At 55.6% G+C, this 22027-nt stretch overlaps 6 protein-coding genes and 1 non-coding gene across 7 annotated transcripts; 4 read left to right on the top strand and 3 right to left on the bottom strand.

The window, feature by feature from the left end:
* Window positions 1-2397: 2397 nt before the first annotated feature.
* Window positions 2398-3126, bottom strand: GLRG_10308 (uncharacterized protein; the record flags this gene model as incomplete). Its single annotated transcript, XM_008100993.1, has 1 exon — window positions 2398-3126. One exon carries the CDS (start codon window positions 3124-3126, stop codon window positions 2398-2400), a length of 729 nt encoding a protein of 242 aa, XP_008099184.1.
* Window positions 3127-4242: 1116 nt separating this feature from the next.
* On the top strand, window positions 4243-5391 carry GLRG_10307 (uncharacterized protein; the record flags this gene model as incomplete). The annotated part of the gene is made up of 3 exons (XM_008100992.1): window positions 4243-4435; window positions 4517-5178; window positions 5245-5391. The coding sequence occupies 3 exons, from the start codon at window positions 4243-4245 to the stop codon at window positions 5389-5391; spliced, it is 1002 nt and encodes a 333-aa protein (XP_008099183.1).
* Window positions 5392-7212: 1821 nt separating this feature from the next.
* On the bottom strand, window positions 7213-8752 carry GLRG_10306 (CFEM domain-containing protein; the record flags this gene model as incomplete). The annotated part of the gene is made up of 5 exons (XM_008100991.1): window positions 7213-8235; window positions 8294-8361; window positions 8417-8453; window positions 8504-8682; window positions 8740-8752. The coding sequence occupies 5 exons, from the start codon at window positions 8750-8752 to the stop codon at window positions 7213-7215; spliced, it is 1320 nt and encodes a 439-aa protein (XP_008099182.1).
* A 3240-nt stretch (window positions 8753-11992) lies between these two features.
* GLRG_10305 (phosphoesterase) lies at window positions 11993-13250 on the bottom strand (the record flags this gene model as incomplete). Its single annotated transcript, XM_008100990.1, has 3 exons — window positions 11993-12713; window positions 12767-13080; window positions 13143-13250. 3 exons carry the CDS (start codon window positions 13248-13250, stop codon window positions 11993-11995), a joined length of 1143 nt encoding a protein of 380 aa, XP_008099181.1.
* Window positions 13251-15037: 1787 nt separating this feature from the next.
* GLRG_10304 (uncharacterized protein) lies at window positions 15038-17623 on the top strand (the record flags this gene model as incomplete). The annotated part of the gene is made up of 4 exons (XM_008100989.1): window positions 15038-15667; window positions 15740-17299; window positions 17375-17479; window positions 17537-17623. The coding sequence occupies 4 exons, from the start codon at window positions 15038-15040 to the stop codon at window positions 17621-17623; spliced, it is 2382 nt and encodes a 793-aa protein (XP_008099180.1).
* Window positions 17624-19394: 1771 nt separating this feature from the next.
* GLRG_10303 (necrosis inducing protein) lies at window positions 19395-20202 on the top strand (the record flags this gene model as incomplete). Its single annotated transcript, XM_008100988.1, has 2 exons — window positions 19395-19624; window positions 19713-20202. 2 exons carry the CDS (start codon window positions 19395-19397, stop codon window positions 20200-20202), a joined length of 720 nt encoding a protein of 239 aa, XP_008099179.1.
* A 1057-nt stretch (window positions 20203-21259) lies between these two features.
* GLRG_13260 lies at window positions 21260-21331 on the top strand. Its single transcript has one exon. It is a non-coding gene; the product is annotated as a tRNA-Trp (tRNA).
* The last annotated feature ends 696 nt before the right edge of the window (window positions 21332-22027 follow it).

Here is a 22027-nt window from a genome sequence, read left to right as displayed (position 1 = left end):
CGAGAAGGAAGTGGCGTATTGGCACCATTCCACAGAAGGGGTGCGTCGCGAATGAGAAACCGCCGTTCTTTGACAGCAGGTGCGTTCAGGTGAAAGAGATGATCGCTGCTGCTATTGTCTAGAATGTTCCGATGGTGGTTTGGGGTACGAGGCCCAAAGAGTTGGCGCCTCTTGGTTTTGCTGGGAAAGCTAGCCTACCATGAGGCCGTTTTGACCTTTTCTTTTTCTCCCCTGATCTTTTCGAGTGTCAATGCACCGGCACGGCGCACTTGAAGCATGGTAATGACCACACATGCGCGTTGACAGCAAGAAGAAGGGTAAAAGGCTTCGGTTCAGCACCACCCAGATCACTGGTACTTGCCTCGGTGTCGTTGCAATGGCCCAGCCCATGCTGTCTTGAATCGCATTTAGCCCTGGATCGGACAAGGTTTTGCGTAGCACACCGTGTGCACCGAGGTTCGTCATAGTCAACACGTAAACTAGAGATTGATGTTGCGCTGGCTAGCACAATCTGTCGACGCTCCGGCAGCTCCCGCATACATGGAAGCAGCCAAAAACAGTATGCCTTAGGCCGGCCTGCCCGCTAGGTGCAGAACGCTCCCTCCACCAATTTCTCGGACGCCGTCGAAGCCAGGGAGAGCCTCGATTGAGAACGGGAGCCCCCACTTGGCACGGACGTTTGGACGGTGTAGGCAGCGCGCGAAGCCCTTCGGATGGATGACGGAAGAGAGACCCGCAGACTTTGGACAGAGAGAGGGGGGAGGTTAAGGCGAACTAGTTTGAAGTCAAGGGGCGAGCGTCGTCGGTGCCGTCATCCCTGTAATAGTAGCTTCCGCAGTAGGTATTTGAGGGGTTTCAGCATAGCGTGGGAAAGATGGATGGCTGGCCGTATACGTGGCACGCCGTTGAGATCAGAAGATACCTAGGTCGTTCAGGCTAGCTAGGGGCTGTGAGTTGTGCACATCCCGTTGAAGGCGCCTCGGTCCGCGGTCACGTTATATTGGAACGGGGTCCAAGCAATCCATCAGAGTTGTCGTTGTCGTCGACAAGTAACGGGAGCGACGATGCAACAAGGCGTGGGTTGGCCGTCGGCAATTGGTCTCAATGGGTGGGTGCTCGGGTGACGACGGCGGGCCATCAACCATGGTACTGGGATACTGCCTAAGGGATGTTCGAGTCTGAGGAGGACCAGGTCGTTGGATTGTGGCTTGCGTTAATTATTGATCAGGAGATTGAAAGATGGAGAATGAACACCCTCCCCCGAGATACACTGCATCCCAGAGGAGGCATTATTACCCCAGTCGGACGCGGCCCATCGACCATTGGCAGATTCGCAACTTTGTCTTGGAAAGGGTTAGCACGATTGTGGGGCGATGGGGCATCGACGTTGGCGTGGCTTACCACGAACAGGTACGGAGTATATCCGTATCTGTCTGTACCCGTACAGTACTACAGGTATCCGTACACCGTACGTACATCTGAGTAACTTCAAGGGTCGAGGGAGAGAGTCAAGACACAATTGCTGCATCGACGTCGATTAATCAAAGTGGCAGAAGGGAGAATTGTTCGTTTCGCTGCTGACGCCGTCCACGTATCAAAAGTGGGACTTGGGTCGGTCTCTCGCCTAAGCGAGAACGTCACGGGGTTAGGTGTCTGGTATCACGGCTGGGCGTGGCAGGCGCGGCAAGCAGCACTTTCCACGTCCGGATCTTATCAGATTCCTCTTGTTTTGCCTAACTGTGTGGTTCCGTCCCGTTCCATTTCGTTCATCCCTCTTACGAGCGATGACCTCTTACGAGGCTGACTCTTTGGGGGATCAACTTGAGCACAGCTGGCTGTATATTTCACGCGGGAGCAGCACAGGCTAGGTACGCAACTGGTACCTGGTTTCGGTCACGGCTCGTTGTCGCCACAAGAACACATGGCTGGGAGCACAAAAAGCGTCATTCTCGTGGATATCAACCATGGATTAACATTACTCATAACCGTGATCCCTGACTAATTCTTCAGCAGCCAAGCAACATGGTTTAGATTGGTGCAAATCCGTTGCTTCTTCCGCTTCAGCTCTCTTCCTTGGCTATTAGCCGGATGCTTCCACCTCTCTCCATCTCTCGTCACCGGCAGAAACCTCGGCTTGCAAGGCTTCACGAAGTTGATGACCCAGCGGCCTCGCATCTTGTCCGATGCCGGCAATCCCGAGAACAGACCTAAAGCGAACATGAAGAACAACAGTATTTGGAGACGCTGCCCAGGCCGTGTCCAGTCGTGCGTAGCTGGCTGGCAGCGTCTCAAACCGACGGGAGCTCTGCGTGGAGAAAGGCGGTTGAGGAGAAGGTCCCTCGCCGTCAAAGAGAGCCCTCTGTCGGCACTTGAGTCGCCTCCTCGCACAGTAAGGGCCTAGTGGCTCTTCTTCTCGTTTTCCTTCTCCTTTTTCAGGGCGGCGACAATGCTGTCAAACCTCATGAAGCCGCACACGCCCTCGAAGAACAGACTCCCGATCCACGTCCACCAGAGACTCGTGCCGAACTCGATCCCGTGCCTCGAGAGCCTCGTCCTGTGGAACCAAAAGCACTCGGTCAGATGAATGCCCAACACGAACGGGAAGATGGCCTTGACCAGCCACCGGTAAAACATGGGCCCGCCGGGGAAGACGGCCTGGAGGAAGGACCAGATGGGCGCGCCCGGCAGCACAAACCCGAGCGTGAGCCAGCAGACAAAGTAAAACGAAACGGCCCCAAACACGACGACATCAAAGCCCTGCGGCGGCGCAAAGTACCCGACGACGATGTCGCTGTCCCCCAGCGCCTGCCGCGCTACGCGCTCCATCTCGACTACGGCGGGGCGCACGTCGGACCACGACTGGAGAGCGGGCTGGAAGGCGACGTGAAACTCCTTGCCGCCGAGCCCGCCCGCTGCAATCGTCATGCCCTCGAGCGTGACATCCTTGAGCCACGGCGCTGTGGCGGCGGAGCGGCTGAGGCCGGCGTAGTGGCGTAGGTAGAGGGAGAGCTCCCGCTTGTGGTCGCGGTTCATGTGCGCCATGATGCGCTCGCGAGGCGGCGGGGCCGTGACGGCGGGATCTGCCCCATTAGAGGCGGCAGCGGCGACGTCGGTCTGGCGTGTCATTGTTTGCCTTTCTGATTGGAAGTCTGGTTTGAGGAACGGAATAAGGCGTGATAGGTGGGGTGAGAGGGGATGCGGATTCTCCCGACTGGATGCCACCGGGTTCCCAGATTCTGCGTAGCCCCGACGATAAGGTCAAAGAAATGTTCCGAGAAGAAGTGAAAAGCAATGCGATTCGATTTGCGCGCGGGATTGTGTGCGGACGTGTGGGCGTGCGGGAGAGGACGGGGAGATGAAAAATGACGATTCGGTAGGAAAGTGAGAGGGTCAGTGAGGTTAGGTATTGAAACATAGGAACCAACGAGTGGCCCGTGCGACCCTTGCCCTTCTTTCCATTCCAGCCTGGATCCCGTTTCGTGTTTAATTTGTGCCGGAAAAGCGCATCGGCTTCCCCACGGACGATGCAACGCGTTTTTATTTTCGGCTCATCGACAGATCTTGCATTCCTCGCCGCACACCCAGGTTCATCGAGGACCAGCGATTGAACCAACAGCTCCAGAGGTCCGACGGCTGGAAGAGTGTTCGACAATACACTCTCGTCGCGGTGCTGATGCGAGAAAGCGCGAGGTCCGTTCCACCGTGAACCTCCCCAAGCAAGTATTAACTCACCCAGACCGTTCCGTCTGAACAACTGCCCTCTGTTTGCAAGACGCACCAACAGAGACGTGTGTAACAAATGCTATGACACGTCGTGGCGCCCCGAGCTTACCGCGGGCCGTATGCCCTCTGGGAATCTGACGTGTGACAGGCTGCCCGCGGCCGGTGCTTTGAGCAGCTTAAGAACGGTGGCCGAGCGGGATCAGCCGCGCCTCGGGGACCAGAGCCGAACCCGGACCTAGGGCACCTCGACGACCGGCCCGGGCTTTTCAGGCAGCGTTTGGGTGGGGCCAGGATGGCGGGGGCACCGCGGGGTAAAACCGTGTGTCAAGTGCCGGCCCGGTTCCGGCGCCAGTCTCGACACTTAGTTGTCACGCATAATAACCACGTTGCCAGCCCACCAGACTCGGTCTCTCGGTCTGAATTGTTGATCCTCGAGGCTGTCTTGGCTTCATAGACTCGACTTCTGTGCTTCGCACCACCTACAATACCACCACGCGCATCATCCCTTCCCTGAAAGTCATGACGGACAAGTGGCGGGTGCTCCTCGTTGGCGCCGGCGGCATCGGCACAATAGCCGCCCTCAATCTCGAGCGCGGGGGATCGGCCGAGGTAGCCGCCGTGCTCCGTTCTAATCACGACGTTGTGAGTCGCAAAGGCTTCTCGATAAAGTCGTGCGACCACGGCAGCTTGGAGAACTGGCGGCCCAGTCAAGGTCAGTCTGCTGCCACCCCTCCGTTGCTGCCCCTTCCCGCAACGTCAAGTCGAGTCGTCCGAAGCTGACGCGACTTCAAAGTCTTGAACGCCGTCCCGGCCATCCCGGACTCGAACCCCGCTGGACGATACGACTACGTCGTCTGCTGCACCAAGAACATCCCCGATGCCGGCCCGAGCCTTCCTGACATCATTGCCCCAGCCGTGTCTCCCAGCCACACCGTCATCGTCTTGATCCAAAACGGCCTCAACATCCAGCGGCCCTTCTTCAGCCGGTTCCCCTCAAACATTGTCCTCTCGGGCGTAAGCCGGGTCGACGCCCACGAAGTCTCTCCGGGCGTCGTCGAACAAAAGCAGCACGACCTGCTGCACATCGGCGCCTTCCGAAGCCCCAGGCTCGACGAGGAGCAGCAACATGAAGCCGCGCGGCAATTTGTCAAGATCTACAGCGCGGCGGGGATGACCACGTGCCTGCATAGGCCGGACGTCGACTTTGATCGATGGAGCAAGCTGGTCTACAACGCCTCCTTCAACCCGATCTGCGCCCTGACGGGCTTGAATGCCAGCGAGCTGCAGATGACGGGCAGGACGATGGGCTCGATGGTCGTCCCGGCCATGAGGGAGGTCCTCGCGGTGGCGGCGGCTGCAGGCCACAGCATTCCCGAAGACGTCATAGAGAAGACCATCAGCCTCAACCCCGTCGAGGACAACATCAAGCCCAGTATGCAAGTCGACTTCGAGAAGGTGGGTCTGGCCTCGGCTGGCGTTCAATGGTATGTGTGACTGGGGAGCGGTGCTGACACGTTGCAGGGGAACTTGATTGAGCACGAGAATATTCTCGGCGAAGTCGTCCGCGAAGCGCAGAAACACGGGATAGCCACGCCAATCTTGGGTGTTCTGTACGAGATCTGTTGTGCCCACCAGTGGAGGTTCAAGAAGGCCAAGGGCTTGATATGATAGTACTGTTGCTGTCTCATAGGAGACTCGGCATCCCATGCAGATACAATGGATACTATCGCTGTCCGAGTTTGCCACCTGCTGATGATAGGCCCTCTGGCGCTTCCATATAGCCACAGGATGCTTACTTATCTTGTTTCGACTAACCGGTTCGTTTGGTGTTGAGTAGACATCACCGCGGCACTTCTGGTAACCAGTGATGGACGATAAAGCGTAGGGTCAAGTGCGAGCAATACTCATACCTTTGGGTTGACCTGCTGCCGATTACCGAGATTCAAGATGTTGCCTCGCGAGTATAATACTTCCCTACTCGATGTCTTGGGTTTGCTCTTGTCTAGATACACGTATGGAGCAAGTCGAGAGGTATTTAGTTGTAGAAGCGGTGACGGGATGAATGTGCGATGCTAGTAGGTACACAATTCTCTTCGCCCGAGGAAATTCGTCTGTAGGCACATCATTGACACCAGCCACCGGAATATCCGACGTCTTTTTCGGCTCCCAGTAGGAACGGGCGAGACCATGTTTATCCACCCCGTTGTCGAAAATTCCTTCTGAAATCCCTCCTCCCAAATGTCGCTGTTCACACCTCGGCGACACCTTGGACCGATGATATACGATTACACACCTCGACAGATGCAGATGGGATGGTTCAACGGTTTCAGAAGTACTTGCCAGAGACGTTACGTCCTCTCGAGCCAGCAATAAGGCTTCGATGGGGGGTGCAACATCAGATAATCATTCAGCATCACCCTCTCCCGAGCTCTGACACGATGGCTGGGTTGGTATTGAGGTATACGTGGCGGTATCATTACACGACAGTTCGGACTCATTGAGTTCTCGTGAAAGGAAACGACGAGCTCTCATGATTCGCAAGAGCCGCCTAGGTATGCTCCAGGCGGCCGGAAGGCTATCACTTAAAGAATACAAGCAACTAGGTGCGACTATTCAGCACCATGCCTCCGACAAACGGCCAGCCAACGAGCGCAAGACCCTCACTCCTCGCTCCTAATGACAATCCAACCTTTTCGCCCACATATAGAGCCAACCTGGCGGTAGTTAATGACACTCGAGACGAGCTGCTGCGTCGGATGCCAGCAAGCTCCAGGTGAGACGCCGAATGAGCCTCCTGGAGGTGAATATGGACGTCGGTCCCCTGGCATGCATTCTTCCCCGCGTGCCTGTCTTGTCTCCACCCTCGGGCCGGGAAACTTTATACCGTTCGACTGGGGTGGCGATGGCGGGCAGCAAGAATGGTCCCTCTGCCTTTTCGACGTAACTCGCCGGCAACGCGGCACATCCTCCCCCCTATCTGGAATTCAGACGGTGGGCAACCCTGGCGCGGACCTCCCGCAACCAGCCAGGATACAACCTCGTCTCTCTGCCTTCTATTTAAGAAAAAAGCCCCGAGCACGACGAGTCGCTTGACAGGTGCGTGTAGGCGGTGTGCTGATTGGCTCAAACTTGCGACCGGGAAATTCGACGATAGAGTTTCCCTTTGGGGCGGTGTCAATCTTCATCCTGTACCTTGACGGCTTTCCCTTGAAGTAGATCCTTCGAGGTAACACGTGGTAGTGCCCCAACGCGAAGAAGAAAAGAAAATCGATATTGCTCCAGCAATGCCACGGTTGTCCCTTATCACATATCTAAGCCCAACGCCTCCCGATGCAGTGGTATCACCATCCCTTTCCCCAACGCCCATTTCCCGTCCCCCTAGTCCCTCCCCCCCTTTTGATCCAAGTGTCCCGAATCTTCTCTCCCAGTACAGTTGCCGCGGGTCAGCCCCGCAATGTGCCCATCTTCGTCCCATTCTCAGCTTTGCTCTCAGTCCAGCTTCCGCTGGCTTTCGGTATCGCGAGGACGGTCCGATGCCACTGAGTCATGCGCCCTCAGAAGAGGCTTTACGTCGACCTCACCAATGTCTCCAAACGTGGTAGTGGTGCGCACATGAATGCCCAACTCCATCGACCCCCTGCGCCGGGATGACTCCATGTCACCAAACCTTATTTGTGTGCGCACCTCGCCAAACACCTTGTCCCCCAGCTCCAGATCGCTTTCGTCCGGCTTTGGGCTGGCCGCCCGTTGCGAGAAGAACCTGCTGCTCCGCTCCTCAATCCCGGTGGCCGCCGTCTCGTAGTCGAAGGGCCTGTTGTTCCGGTGGCCGCCGCTGCCGATGGGCTTGACGTGCTGCCCGAGGCGGGACGAGGCGTCCGACGGCCTCTTGGGCGACGAGGCGTCCGACGGTCGCTTGGGTGCCGAGACCCCCAGGGAGGCCATGGTGAACAGCTTCGGCACGGCGCGTTTGAGGAGCATCCGCATGGTGGGGAGACACACGACGATCATTGACACGGACACCTCGACGCCCGACCATATGAGAGGGTCTGTGAAGTCCCACGTCGGGTTCAGCGACCGCGTGAACAAAGTGATGTACCTCAATCGCACGCACGATGTGACCAGGACAAAGATCCCCAGGCTGAACATGATGAAAATGCCAATCTTGGAGCGCAGACCCATGTTGAGGTGCCACAGCAGCGGGATCGGGAGGAAGAGAATGATAACGTCGTGGCTGATGCTGAGCCCGCCCGCGACGAAGGCCAGCACGTTGATGTTGAGGCAGTGGTGCGGGCCGAAGTCGCCCTTCCACCCGTCCCAGTTGTATGACAACGGTATGCATTGGAATATCTGCAAGAAGAGAAGGATCATGGTGGATAAGCCGATGTAGGACATGGTCGCGTAAGTGGCGTATCGGAACGACTTGTTCGGGAATATTCGTAAGTAGAAGAAGAGAACCGAAATCTTGGTGAGACACAGGCACATAAGGTATAAGCTCTCGTCGATGAAGAAGATCTAGACGTCCGGTCAGCATAAAAAAAGGGACCAGCACGACAATGATGTCCTTTCTCACCTTGAGCCCGAATGTGAGCTTGTCCGGCTTAACCATCCAAATATCCTCCCCAAATGCAACCCAGCCGGCTTGGGTTCTTGTTAGTGAGCAAACGAGACGACGTAGAGCAACGGTTCAACATACCCAGCTGACCAAAAACAACAAATACAATGAAAACGAGCTATCACCTGTCAGATTGAGAGTCCGTACTCTCTTGCACGCCTCACGTACCGCGCAAAAGGCGACGATCCAGTCGTCGGTCTCGATTCGATGCACAGTCGTCCAGCGAGCATATAACCGAAGAGGCACCATGAGCAGTCCGATGACTTGTATCACGATGGGTGCCAGTATTTCGATCTTTCGGTTGCGGATTGGTCGTTTGCATGCTTTGGCCTCTAACCTTGCCACATCTAGGTAGCGATTTGTCTATTAGTCACCACGGAGTTGCCTGTCGACTAATGGCGTACCTATCGCGTCCATCCTCTCGCACCGCTCAAAAAGGCACGTTTCCACGCTCGCTCTCAGATTTTCGTCGTTACATAGGCAGGTATCGTTCGTCACAACTTTGCACGCCGAAAGTGGTATATGTTCCAGACTACATGTAAGCTAAGTGAATGCAACCAAGTTAGCAAAGTGCTCTGTCATGTTCTTACGCGTCTCCTCGATGGAAGCGACTCACCCCACATTCAGGTAGCTTGCCTGCGTAATCTAAGAGAGAGCCATATGAGGCCCGACAAAACGCGACCATGAGGCCGACCAGTCGCAGCCGCCTCATACTGCCAAGATACCGCCAGCCGATATGGATGATATCCGACAGGTGTGGGAGGATGAGGAAATAGTGAAAAGGCAGGTTGAGGTTCGCCGCGGCCGAGAAAAAGTCTCGTGTTTAAAGGTCTTCCACAGACGCTTCCGTTGCCGCCACTTCCGAGTGTGGGAAACCATCTGAAATATAAGGAACAAGCTTCGATCCAGATTAAAGTCTCTCAGAGGACCGCGCGGAGTACAAGCTCTAGTTAGTCATCTAGTCTAACGTGGGCGACTCGCTGTAAACCACTGACTAGAGGCAAGCACCCAACCCCGACAGCTTCGACCTAGACCTACCTAGAACCATATGGCTCAAGAGCGCACAGCGGGTAACGGGATGCATGACTAGCGGCCCGGAGTACGAAACCGAACTTACCCAGGTCTGCCTGTGCATGTAGGAGCTAAAGCGTGTGGCATTTTGGGATCAGGGGTCTTTACCGTCAAGGCTGCGAAGACGTCCACGATTTCAACGGGTTCGACTGATCTGCGATAAGTCTGGCAATGGGCTTCTGTCGATGGAACAAACAACTGAACCCTCAGGACAGCGGATTCTGTGTCCGAGTTCCACGAGCCCATGAGGTTTTCTGGGCGGGACGGTTTCTTGCATATCCTGTGGCACTGGAGCGGGGGGATTAATCGGCTTACTGGACTCATCGTCGTTCATTTCGTATGCCGCTATGAGGCACTGACGAGCTAGATCGCACAGAATTGAAAAGCGCTTGGCAAGGATGCGGATAGCCCCATCACCATTCCGATCGCCGTGTCATCCGTCGATGCTCTATGATGGTTGATTGGCTGCCCTTGGGAGCTTGGCTGAAATCTTGCTTGCCTTTGACAGGGCGCGCGAAATTTCTTGCGTAAGTTCAATCCGATTTACGGGCGACACAAGTAAGACACGGACAGTATGGCGAGCTGAGGTGTGTGGGTGATGTCAACCTTGCCCGGTTTCCATCGCATCTACATGAGTATTAGTTACCGATCTTCGAATCTCGTGCATCGTGGCGTGGTAATGTCCGGGACCGTGCCGGGCCTTGAACGAAACGCTCTTTCTATACAGAGCCGATCTATGCACGACATTCGTCTCTTACTGAGGAAAACCTTTGTGCTGAGACGAGCGCTACTAGCAGTTGAGATCTATACTAACAACCATCAGGAACACCAAGTAACACTTATAGGCACACTATAGTATCCGTGTGCGTGTGACGAGAGGCCTGGTTCCACGATGGGATGTTAGACATGAAACAGTGGTACAATGCCCGTTTTTGTCAAACTGCAGTGCGTCAGCGTTCCCTGGATGCTCAAAGGTTTGCTTGCCTCTTGAGGAGGGGACGGCTGTCCTCCAAAGCCCTCCCGTTCCGTACCTGGCGGTAACCTACATGTTCTCTCCGCTCGCTAGAATCCGGTGTTGTGGAGAAGCCCCAATCCCACGTGCTCGTCGCACCCGGTTGTGACGTGGATTGTCCTTCGTTGGAGGTTCATCAGGCGGCGGCGACGGCGAAGGATGGAGGGTGAGGTGGCTAGGAGGGGGACATCGCCTAAAGACAGATGCCTTGATACCTGTTGTTCAAAACCAAAACATCTCTGTCACAGAAGATCCATGTCAGAAAAGGAGGAAGGACCTTCTGGAAGGGCTTGTGTGCTTTTAGCGTATGGATCTCGGACATTCCGTGGCGCTAATATGCAGGCGCGTCAGATGTATTGTTCTAGTCGCCGTCATGTCAAACGAAACGAAGTTCTCGAGAACGGTTTCCAGTGAGTCCACTCACGACAGTCATTCAAGCCGGCGGATCTCAAGCGTCATCATAACATCAATGGGTCAAGATTTCAGTCCCATCCGTTAGACGGTGCCTTGTTGGGGTCGCCGATGACGGTATGTCACTCTTTAGGTAAAGAGTCATGTTTCCCTCGATAGTGTGGCTGCGTTGAATCGTTGAATGACTGTGTTTTGACGCCGCTTGGACATCTAATTATCTATATTTCGGGTGAAACCATGGCTTGTAGCTCGTCGTGGATGGATTAGATGGGAGGTGCCGTCATGCGCATCTCTGGTTTGCTGATGCCGCATACACCCTACATCTCTCCAGATCCGAACAAATCAACCAGCTTGTTCTATGAAAAGCCGTTCCCTCTCCATTGATCTATTAATTTTTCCGGGCACGCTAGTGTTCGTAACATGGCAATCGTGGGTTGGGAGCCAGAAGAACCCCTGCTATTCAGAGCCTCAAGGCGGATATTGCGATGAAAAGGTCTGCGATAAAGGCTTAATGCTGTGGCCCATGTCTAAGCTCCCGAAGAAACACAATTGGCCCGTCGAACCTTATCCAAGTTAGGACAAAAGTTTTCAGTCTTGTCTAGGTCCTGCTCCAGCATAGGCCAGTGGGAACCGAGCAATCCGAGAAGCAAATCTGCCAGAGTCCGCCTGAGCATCCGCTCGAAGCAGTAACCTGATAATAGCCAAGCCAGGCGAGTTTTCCGGTCATAGATATTGATCCGGTCACAGGAGTCTAAGTTGGCTCGCTACGATAAAGCTGATGGACTCCAGGCACAAGTAAAGGCCAAGAATGGGCGAAATATGAATCCCGGGTCTTTCATTATTGTTTGTGCCGTTATAGACCCTGTGCTGATCAGGCAGATCGCTCGTAGCGCCAAGAAACAAGCTCTAGATAAGGGCAGTTTTGTCATCAGGAGAACCGACAACTGAGGTCAGAGGTCCGGAGGTCCCCCACAAGTGGCTTAGTGGGTTCATGTTGGAAGGAAAAGGCCTGATGAGGCAGCCATATTTATCGAATGCATGTCTGGCATACCGAGGAGAGTCAGGGGCGTCATGATGCTGCGAGTAAGCGAGGATCCTGGCCAACGGAACCATCAAGGCTCGTCGTGGTGCCCTTGTCGAGCTCGCCTGTCTAATCGATCCTTCTATACAGGCTTTGGGATGTACTGAGGCTGGAAGTTGGCGTCGTAGAGAGTACCGCTTCCATCGTACGGTGTCGGCTCTTCATGATAGACCCATTGCAGGCGGACGTGGTCCAAAATTGGAAGCCCGCTGGATCCGTTGAGGGCAAGATTGGGGGGCGGATAAGGGCGGAATCGGCTCGTATCGTTGTTGAGCGCCCCAAAATAAGATTCCGAGTTATTCACAGAAGCCATGTTGGGCGGATCTTTGTTCGGAACGATGATTTGGCTGCCGAGATCCTGTACGAACTTGAAGATGTTGGCGCCCACGTCGTATCGGCCCAGATTCGGCATCTCCCAGTTGTACTCGACTGTCGATAGCATCGAGTAGTGGGTGTAAAACGTCTTGTCCTCTGTTCCCTTCAACTGTTTAGGTATCGCACTGCCGAGCAACAATGACACAATCTGGTTCGGCTTCTCGTGGTCTTCTGATTCGTCGTACGTTAGGTGGATTAGCGTGCGCTCTTTGAAGACGCCTTGCGGCAGCATTGGCATCAGAAAGTCGTGCGCCCACTTGGTGGCATACTCCAGGGATGTATTATGGCCATCGTTCATCATGTTGGGGGACATGAATACCCACTGAGGCACTTCCTTCTTCTCGAAGTCGGCCTTCCAATCATCGAAACCCACGATTTTCAGTAGTCGGCTACCGTTGAGGTTTATGGAGTCGAACGACACGAACGGGCTTTCTCGATGGTTAGCATCCGCAGACCCGGCAACGCTCACGGGGCAACAAACTTGTGCTGTCTAACGTAGTCCCACTTGCCATCACCAGTCTGGCCGTCGCTGGCCGCGGCCATGTACCCCGGGCCAGGTATGTCCTCCATGTATGCTTTCCATGGCAGTCCGCGCCAGTCGAGAAGATCCACGATGGTGGACACGTTGAGTGGCAGTCGCACCCGGTCGTTGTGGTTCATGCCAAAGTAGTCTCCGGCGAGTGCCGCGATATAATTGGCCTGACTTGGGTGGGTATGCGCATAGTAGTTGGACAACAAAATCCCCTCCTTCTTCAGATCGGCAATCGAGGAATCCTGGACGGCCTTGACAAAGTCCTGTTTGGGCAAGCAATGCCAGTCAGTGAGAGCTGCCCACAGGGTGATGTGTGCTCACATACCTGATTTTCCAGCCAGATGGAGATGTAGCGATCGAAAGCTCTGCCGCCAATGTGAGTGGCTCCGACAATCGCCAGCGATCCGGCCAGAGAAATGAAAGAAAGACGCATTGCAGCCGGACGAGCACGTTGTGGCGCTGCAGTCGTCAAGTGACGATCTCGAGGAACAAGAGTGCGGTGAAGTGTTTGTTTATTCCGGCGCAAAAGCCGCGGTTTCTCGCGACGGAAATGCTCCAAGACATTGTAGCCCCCACGGACTCGCAGCTACCCCGGGTGCGTCTCAGCATGCTACAGCACACTGGGGGTCCTTGGTGGCCCTGTGTCGCGTAGCTTGTAATCATCCCGTGCGGTGTTTGATGTCGATCTCCTTGAAACTCCCCGACGCCTCATTGTGGCACAGTAGGTACGGTAACTCGCGTCGGCCCATGCACACAACTTTTCCGAGAAATGATCCACGTTGGCAGGGATGTCTAGATCTGATAAAGACTCTGTTGGGTTGAAGAAAACCTGGACAAGGCGATTCGGAAGCCTCTGTGGCGTCCTCCAGAGACCTTCTGTGACTGGTGTGGGGGGGGGGGGGGGGGGCTCGCGTCATTGGAGCTGGAAAGTGGATCCATCTTCAAGGAAAGATGAATGGCCTCGAATTGATGCTCCTGGTCCCATGTCTTGGGCTGAAGAGGTTGGGGCTGTAAGCTCGCGTGGACATAAAAACCACTCACCCTCCCCCCTCGTGGCCCTGTTGGGAGCGTGACATTTCGGAGTTGATCAGTCCATCTGCCATGTCAATTGTCCACAATTGGTGTCAACGCAGGTCAAGAGCGAACAGCCGCCAAGCGTGTGCGTGGTTTGAATGACGAACAAACATTATGCATTGACGGAGACGGACCCATTCGAAGTGGCCGGCTCGGTCGGCAGAGCTAGTCTCAGTCGGTGTGGCAAAGCCCTTGATGAATTGCGTGGCCTGCCAGGACGGATGGAGCAGGCGATCCTGGAATGGCCGTACACTACTAGTAATGTTCTTGCATGTTTTAAAGAGAGCCATCCGCCGGCTCCGGATTGGAGTGCTCTGTTTAGCCTCGTCGTGTCGTCGTCTGCTTATTGTCGGTCCCTTTACGAGAATAGGGTCCTTCTTCGAGGCCAACGACGGTGATGGTTGTGGGTGGTCGTGGATGATGGTAGACAGAGGGCATGCCGATCAAAGTGGAACTGAAGGGAACCGCGAGTCCTGCATCGGCGTATCCCATGCATGCATGTCCTGATCTTTTGTTGGAGTCAGGCTTGTGGGCTAGGTATGGAGGGATTGAAAAAAATTATCTGATCTAAACCCCTGTACGGATAGTGTGAGTCAAGAATGGAAACATTTGGGAGGGAAGGCCCGATCTAATCTTATCAGATGCCCCACAATGCTCACTCACCTCTAGGTACCTACCGGTATTCCTAGAGACTTAAAGTGGATCGCCATCCCTCGGGATAGCTCGGCGATGACACCTCGGCGCTCGGAATCACCATGATTATATAATCTACCTCCCTTGTGTCTTAACGCATGAACCGCGATTCATGCATAGTCGTCTGTTAACGCGTCGACAGCACAGCCCTCGGCCCTCGGTGGTATGTGGCAACGACTGACAGGGACAAGTTTCTTCCCTTGATTTTCGAGGGCACATCTTGACAGCAAACAACGGTAGCCAACAAAAGTACCCTCTCCGGTCCGGAGTCTGACCGTTTTTGTCCGGATTGTCACTTCGTACCTTATGATATAACCATGCCCTTGGCCATCCCCTGCGCGCGCCATTTTCCCCCTCGTTTTCGATCACTTTTTTCGCCTTGCGTGCCGTACCGTACTGACTGTGCCATACCCGGGCCGCCCTTCGAGAATGAATCCAGCCAACAACAGCGCAATGTCTCCCTCAGTGGATGAAGCAGGGAGTCTGTCGCCCACCAACTCTCGTGATGACGACGAGAACTCGCAGCATCCCCGCAAGCGCCAGCGGGTACGCCTGAGCTGCCTCGAGTGTCGTCGGAGGAAGCTGTCCTGCGACAGAGGTTACCCGTGCCAGCGGTGTCTGAAGAGCGGCACCCCCGACCGCTGCACCTACGAGACCAAGTCGGGAGTCGTCTTGAACGCGAGCTCCGGTGTCCCGCCTGCCTTTGCCCAGCTCGATTCACGGAGGAACGGCGAATTGGTCATGCCCGGCAAGGAGGCCGACATGTCCGTCATTCGCGAGGCAGCCAAGGACCATGACCGCATCCGCCGCCTGGAGCTCGAGGTTTCTCAGCTCAAAACCCAGCTCACACGACAGGTCATGTCTTCATTCGACGGAAGCACCATAGCCGGTACGAACTCACCGCACACCCAAAAGGATGACATTGGCGAAACTCCCCCGGACCCTTGCGCCAACAACTCGGAACTGCAGTCCTGCTGGCATCAGTACAGCGATGGGGACAAGTCGGAGCTCCGATTCTTCAGAGGCAAGGAATTCAGGACGCGGTATTTTGGCCCTCACAACGCCACGATGGCCTTCATCGAGGTAAGCCTCTTGGAAAAGGCTCCGAGAGCCTCTTTCTGCCCATGTTGAGCACTCGTCTGATCCTTTTATTAGTTGACTGGCCTGTGTCCCTTTATGAAGGAGACGGCCGATGAGTGGCTGAAGCCGGTCAAGGCACACGACCGCAAAGACCGCAAGAAGCGCAAGGAGGATCGGGACAAGTTTTACCTTCAGCCCGACCCCCATCTTGAGTCTCTGCTTCCGCCCAAGGACCACTGCGACGCGCTGGTGGAGGTCTACATTGACCAATTTGAGCAGATGCATCGCATCGTTCACATCCCCACGTTCCGTCGGGAATACTCACAGTTCTGGGAGAACCCGACCGAATCACGCTACGCCGCACTCACTGCTCTCGTCTTGGCAATCTGCGCCGTAACGAACTGCATCCACACTCATGAGTCTCTGAGATTCACGGGCATGATTTCCAACGCGCATGCCGCTGCCGAGAAGTGGATCAAGGCCGTTGAAGAGTGGCAGAGCCGCCAGAGCATGAAGCACCGCAAGCTCATCCACTACCAAATCGCCTGCCTGTTGTATCTCAGCAAGCGCGTAAACACGCTGAAGAAGAAGCGCTTCTGGACAAACTCGGGCGCCCTCATTCAAGATGGAATCTCGGTCGGCTTGCACAGGGAGCCCAGCCACATGTCGGGCAAGATCTCGGTGTATAACCAGGAAATGAGGCGGAGGATCTGGGCGACGGTCCAGGAGTTTGACATGCAGGCGTCCTTCGACCACGGCCTGCCCACGTTGGTGAGCCAGCTGCACTACGACGTGCAACCGCCGAGGAATTTGGACGACGAGGACTTTGACGAGGACACGACGCAGCTGCCCCCGTCCAAGCACGGGAAGGAGTACACGTACTCTTCGTACCAGAACCTGGCCCGTCAGAGCCTGCCCCTGCGTATGGAGCTGAGCCGGCTTCTCTGCGGACCGCCGGGGGAGATTGACTACGACCAAGTCATCCGCTACACGAACGACATCACGCACGAAATCGACTCTCTACCCTCCTGGGAACACAACAACAACAACACGCACGGCGGCAAGCGGCCGCTCCTCGCCTACACCCTGCTTCACATCCAGCTCCGCCAGTACATCATCCCCCTGCACCAACCCTTCCTCAAGCTGCGCAAGTCCAACGCCAAGTACCAGTACTCGGAAATCATATACTACAACGCCGCGCGAGACATTGTCCTCTTGCACGACAAGCTCTACGAGCAAGGCATCCGCTGCCTCAACTTCCTCCGCGAGGACGCCCTCACGACAGCCGTCAACCTCTGCAGCGTCACCATGCTGCAGCCGCGCGGCTCGACCAACATGATCATGATAAACTCGCAGCACACGGTCAAGCTTCTCGAGAAGTGCCTCTCGATGAAGGAAGACAGGCTCCTCCGGTGCGGCAACACCGAGCCGTGGGGCTACTCCATCATGTGCTCGGCACTCGGCCTGCTCGAGGCGCATCTGGGCACGAAGACCACCGAGCAGGCCAAGGCCTCGTCCGCGGAGCGGTTCGTCAACCTGCACTACAAGCTGCTGGCGAACCAGGAGCCCCCAGTATCGAGCCAGCCGTCGGAACTCTCCAAGATTCCCGGCTTGGAGGTCCCAGAGAGATCAAAGGTGAGCATTCCAGACTTTTTCTCGGCGGCGTTGTCGTCGTCAGATATCGCGCAGTTGCTGACTCTTCTATCAAAGTCGGTCACGCCCTTCTCCTTCCAGGGCTACCCGCCGTCGCAGAACCCCGTCGACGGGCTCCTCCCTCAGCCGCTTCCGTGGATGTCCGCGTCCATCGAACCGCAGGTGAGTTTCCATGGCGACTTCTCCCCAGCACTCGTCGCTGACAGTGTGTTGGCAAAGGCGCAGTCGTTCAATCCCGACTTTAGTCTTGAAGCTTTGGGATTGAACTTGAACGAGTTGTGGGGAGAATCGTGGGACTTTAGCTGAGGCGGTGTCTGTCTTTTATCTATCATGGTGGTTCGACGGCCGTCTTGATATGGCAAAAACGGGGAGTCGTGCGAGGCGCCCCAAGGGGGTTATCCCTGAGTTTTGGAGGACGAAAACCCGTCCCGGGTTACGATTAGGATGTTCGGAAAGCTTGTGATACCCATCTCAGTACCTCTCTCGGCAGATCTATGTATTAATGATGCAACAATCGTATTTGTCTGTCTTGACTCGCGGAGGACATAGCCACGACGCCATATTCCGCATTCTGACGGCGCTATGGCAATAAGTCGGCAACCATGGCAATTGGTTCTTCATTTTAACCTTATCGATGGTCCCTCCTGGCTACCGTTACATTCCTGTCCCATGTGCGCGTGAGCACCGATATCCGGTGTATGTAATTTAAATCTGGTCCGCACGAGCAACCCCCCTAAACCCATCGAAGGAGGTATTTGGTACGGTCACAGCGCCGGTTGGTACCGAAACCTGACTCGTGTATATTGCAATATTGACTGTCGGGCGCCTTGACCACATCTAACTTCCTGTCAGGCGACCTTAATTCTTTCTAGGGTGCGTTTACTCCAGATCATATTTACAAACTCGCAACCACTGATTTCGTTCCTCGGAAGGAATGCCATGTAATGTGTTGGTTCTCGTTATGATGCTCTTCTTCGCATGTGTTCCTCGCGTCAAGGGTCGTCGGAACCGTATCGTCGAACCCGTGGAAACTGTCAATCTCCATAACCGGTTTGCCGTTTCACGCCGACCACGGTTGCAAAAGGGTGGGCAGCGCCTGCAACCGCCTAAGCAATTCTGAGAGTCGCTGCTTGAGGAGGAGGAATGACCTGGACAATCTTGATGCCCCGTCTTGATCGATATGTGACGGAAATCGTCCGAATTCCCGATTGGTACCCCCGCTTGAATCAAACCCAAGTGGCCCAACGAAAAGAAACGCGAACAGATTCCGACGCCAACTGGCCAGGCTCGTCCAAGCTCGTCCAAGCTCTTGATACCGGCGAGCGGGGAGGCGGCCAGGGTCGAGGTTGCATCACTTGGGACTGGCGGCGGACAACATGCCAGATGCAGGAACCACGACAGGGGTCGTCTCGGCACCCAAACTACTACACATAGTAGTCGTCATTCAATATCCGTATTGCAGACCACTCTCATGTTCTTAGTGGTGCCCAGCACCCGGCTCCCACCAACCTGCCTTCTGTTCCTGGTCTGATGCTTGATCACCAGACGACAGCGTAACGCGGCATGCAACTCTACGACGCGGGGCGGACATCGAGGGGGGTCACGTTCTAAGCTGCTCTTGGTCAACAGGCAGAGAGTGGGCGTCGGCGATACTACCGACACGCGGCACAAGGCATCAAGATCCCGGCTCTGACTGTCCCAATTGCGTGGCCCTGTCGTGCCACGAGCGGAGTCCAGGGGCCAAAGAAGGAGCTCTAGTGATCACAATCCTAGCTCCGAGATGATGGTATCATGGGTTATTGGACACTTGGGCTGCCCGTTTGGGGTAGACCCATGTGTGGCCGGTACCCCCTTCATCTCGGCCTCGTGTACGGATCGTGTACCGCGACGAGACAAGAAGGAGGGCGAGGTGCCAGACTATAAGACCAGGGCGACGCTGCCGAATGCAGGAACGAACCCCATCAGTCGTTCCTCACGCTCATTTTCATCGCTCCAAGTCCATCGCATCACTAGAGACAACTGCCAAGCCGCCGCATCCTCCGTCTCCGATACCCTGATCGTGTTCTCTTAACCCACAATGGCTCCCTCCGTCTTCCGCCTCGCCTCATGGCTCGCCGCCGCAGCCGGCACTGTCATGGCCTCCCCTGTTGAGCGCCGCGCCGTCATCGATCACGATCAAGTTGTCGGCTTCCCGGAGACCGTCCCCGCAGGCCTCGTCGGCGAACTGTACCTCAAGTACAAGCCCTACCTCAAGGTCTTCAACGGCTGCGTGCCCTTCCCTGCCGTCGACGCCGCAGGTAACACTGGGTATGTTCCTCTTCTTCCTCTACTCAAGGGCCCCCTCTGCCCCCCCTCCCCCCGTGTCACTCGCACGTTTGACTAACACACGACTCAGCGCTGGCCTCCAAACCACTGGCGCCTCGGACGGCGACTGCAGCAAAAGCACCGGCCAGGTCTACGCCCGCGCCGGCACCTACAACGGCCTCTACGCCATCATGTATGCGTACTACATGCCCAAGGACTCGCCCTCGCCCGGCCTGGGCCACCGCCACGACTGGGAGAACGGCGTCGTCTGGCTGTCCGAGATGAGCGAGAATGCCACCATCGTGGGCGTCTCCGCCTCGGCCCACGGCAAGTACGACGCGAGGAGTTCCGGCTTCGAAGTGACCGACGACACCCACTCGCGCCTCGGCTACGAAAGCATCTGGCCCCTCAACCACCAGATGGTCTTCACCAGCGTCACCGGCGGCCAGCAGCCCCTCATCGCGTGGGAGTCCCTGACCGACGCCGCCCGCACCGCTCTCCAGAACACCGACTTTGGCAGCGCCAACGTGCCCATGAAGGACGGCAGCTTTACCAACAACCTCGCCAATGCCGCGGTGTAGGGGCAGCCGTGAATATACGAGGGGTGGTGAGGATGCGGGGAATATCGCTTTAATGACTGGGAGGCAGCCCAATTGGCTCGCTTCATAACGACTTCATGCATATACATTATACTTAGCAGGGGGCGAGAGGCTTGATTCACTCTCATGATGACTCTCTAGTACATAAAAAAGGAATTCGCGGTTCGATTGATGCGTCAGAAGTGCCCATGTGCTCAGGGGTGGCTATTAAGAGCAGTCTGAATCTTGTAAATGACATCTGAGTGACGACGAGTTCCACTTCCACTGGACATCTTAATTTGCATTTCAATCAGCGTAGCCAGTCAAACCGCAAACTCATCGCTTCGCTCGCCCATCGAAGGTGGTCAAGTCGCGCGTGTGGCCGCCAGCTACCAAAAGCACAAATGACAACAACAGCCACAACAACGGCCGCAACAAGGCGGACGCTGATCACCGTGCGTGACCAAAGTGTATGGTCGCACAAGGAGGTTCTTGTCGCCTGCCGAAGACGGCAACGAATCTCCGATGCAGGCAACCTGTAACCATCGGGCCGCCGAGCACACCCCAACCAACCGGCAACGAGCTAGCCGCCGGTATCACAAGTTGAATACATGCCGATCATTTGCTTGTATCAAATTGTCGAACGGGTTGCGGTATAGCACGGGACGAGCTTGGACTTGCTTGATGGGCATCTCTGTGAGCATGGCATATGCGTTGGTGGGCAAGAGTCTCTGACAACTCTTCAGGACCCCGACGAAATTGTGGGGACGCGGGTACAACGAGCCCGACCTCAGAGATTCCATTGTAAGCTCGATGCTCAGCAAGTTCGCCATGAGTTCCGCTGGAGAGGTCTAGGTATGCAGCTTTGATGTCTCGCCCACGTGGTGGTTAAGGTTCACCGCGTCTGGTAGTCCTGATGGGGTCGACCCCGCACGGCGGCATCCAAGTGGGGTTCTGAGGGGCTGCCGCACAGGAATTGTGCAAAGAAATCCCGTCCGGGCCGCATGGCCTTCACATGCGGCATTTTCCTCCCGCCTTCCAACAAGAAATAGCCACAAACGGTCCTCTGGCGCAACGGTAGCGCGTTCGACTCCAGATCGAAAGGTTATCCGTTCAAATCGGGTGGGGATCAGCCTTTTTGGCTTTTCTGACGTGTAGGTATCGGTGACGATGGTTGATAATGGTTGATGAAGGTTGTGGTGAGTTGTGTGCGAGGGGGGAGCGCAACAGCGGATGCGAACTGTGGGGGAACAAAACTATCTGTATGTTCTAAACCCTTCTCGATAGTGGGAAAGAGTCGAACGACCGGTGTCAGGCTTTTGGACGGGGGTTGGGGTGGCACCAGACTGGCTTTGTTGTGGGATGGTCAGTTTCAAAACCCTCACCGAGGTAACTCCCGGTGAGGTGTATGTGGCTTTTCTCTCACGTGACCGCCGGACCTGAACGGCCCCACGCTGGTTGCTTGAGGTTGCCTGAGAAAACGAGAACAAAGTAACAGCAGACGACGGACCCAAGAGAACCAAGACCATGGTCATTGAACGTTTCTATACTAATGCTGTTTCCCTGAATGTCTCTGATCCTCTACACGATCGATAGATTAAGCATTTGAACTGGGATATCGAACCTGCTTGAACGCATCAGCTGAGTTATGTTCTTAATCCAGCCCATACCTGGTATATCTGTGAGGACGGGCAACTCACTCCGTCCTTAGCCCAACCAGGCTCTTCAGATTATATAAGCTCAGGCCCTATACGATTCAGTCGCATCTGTAGTCGTATTCCAGAAACATAACCTGCGCATATGCCAGTTGCCCGGAGGGGAGCACCGG

The sequence above is a fragment of the Colletotrichum graminicola genome, assembly GCF_000149035.1.
Source record: "Colletotrichum graminicola M1.001 genomic scaffold supercont1.59, whole genome shotgun sequence".
Taxonomy (NCBI): Eukaryota; Fungi; Ascomycota; class Sordariomycetes; order Glomerellales; family Glomerellaceae; genus Colletotrichum; species Colletotrichum graminicola.
This window is presented reverse-complemented; position numbering and strand designations above follow the sequence as displayed.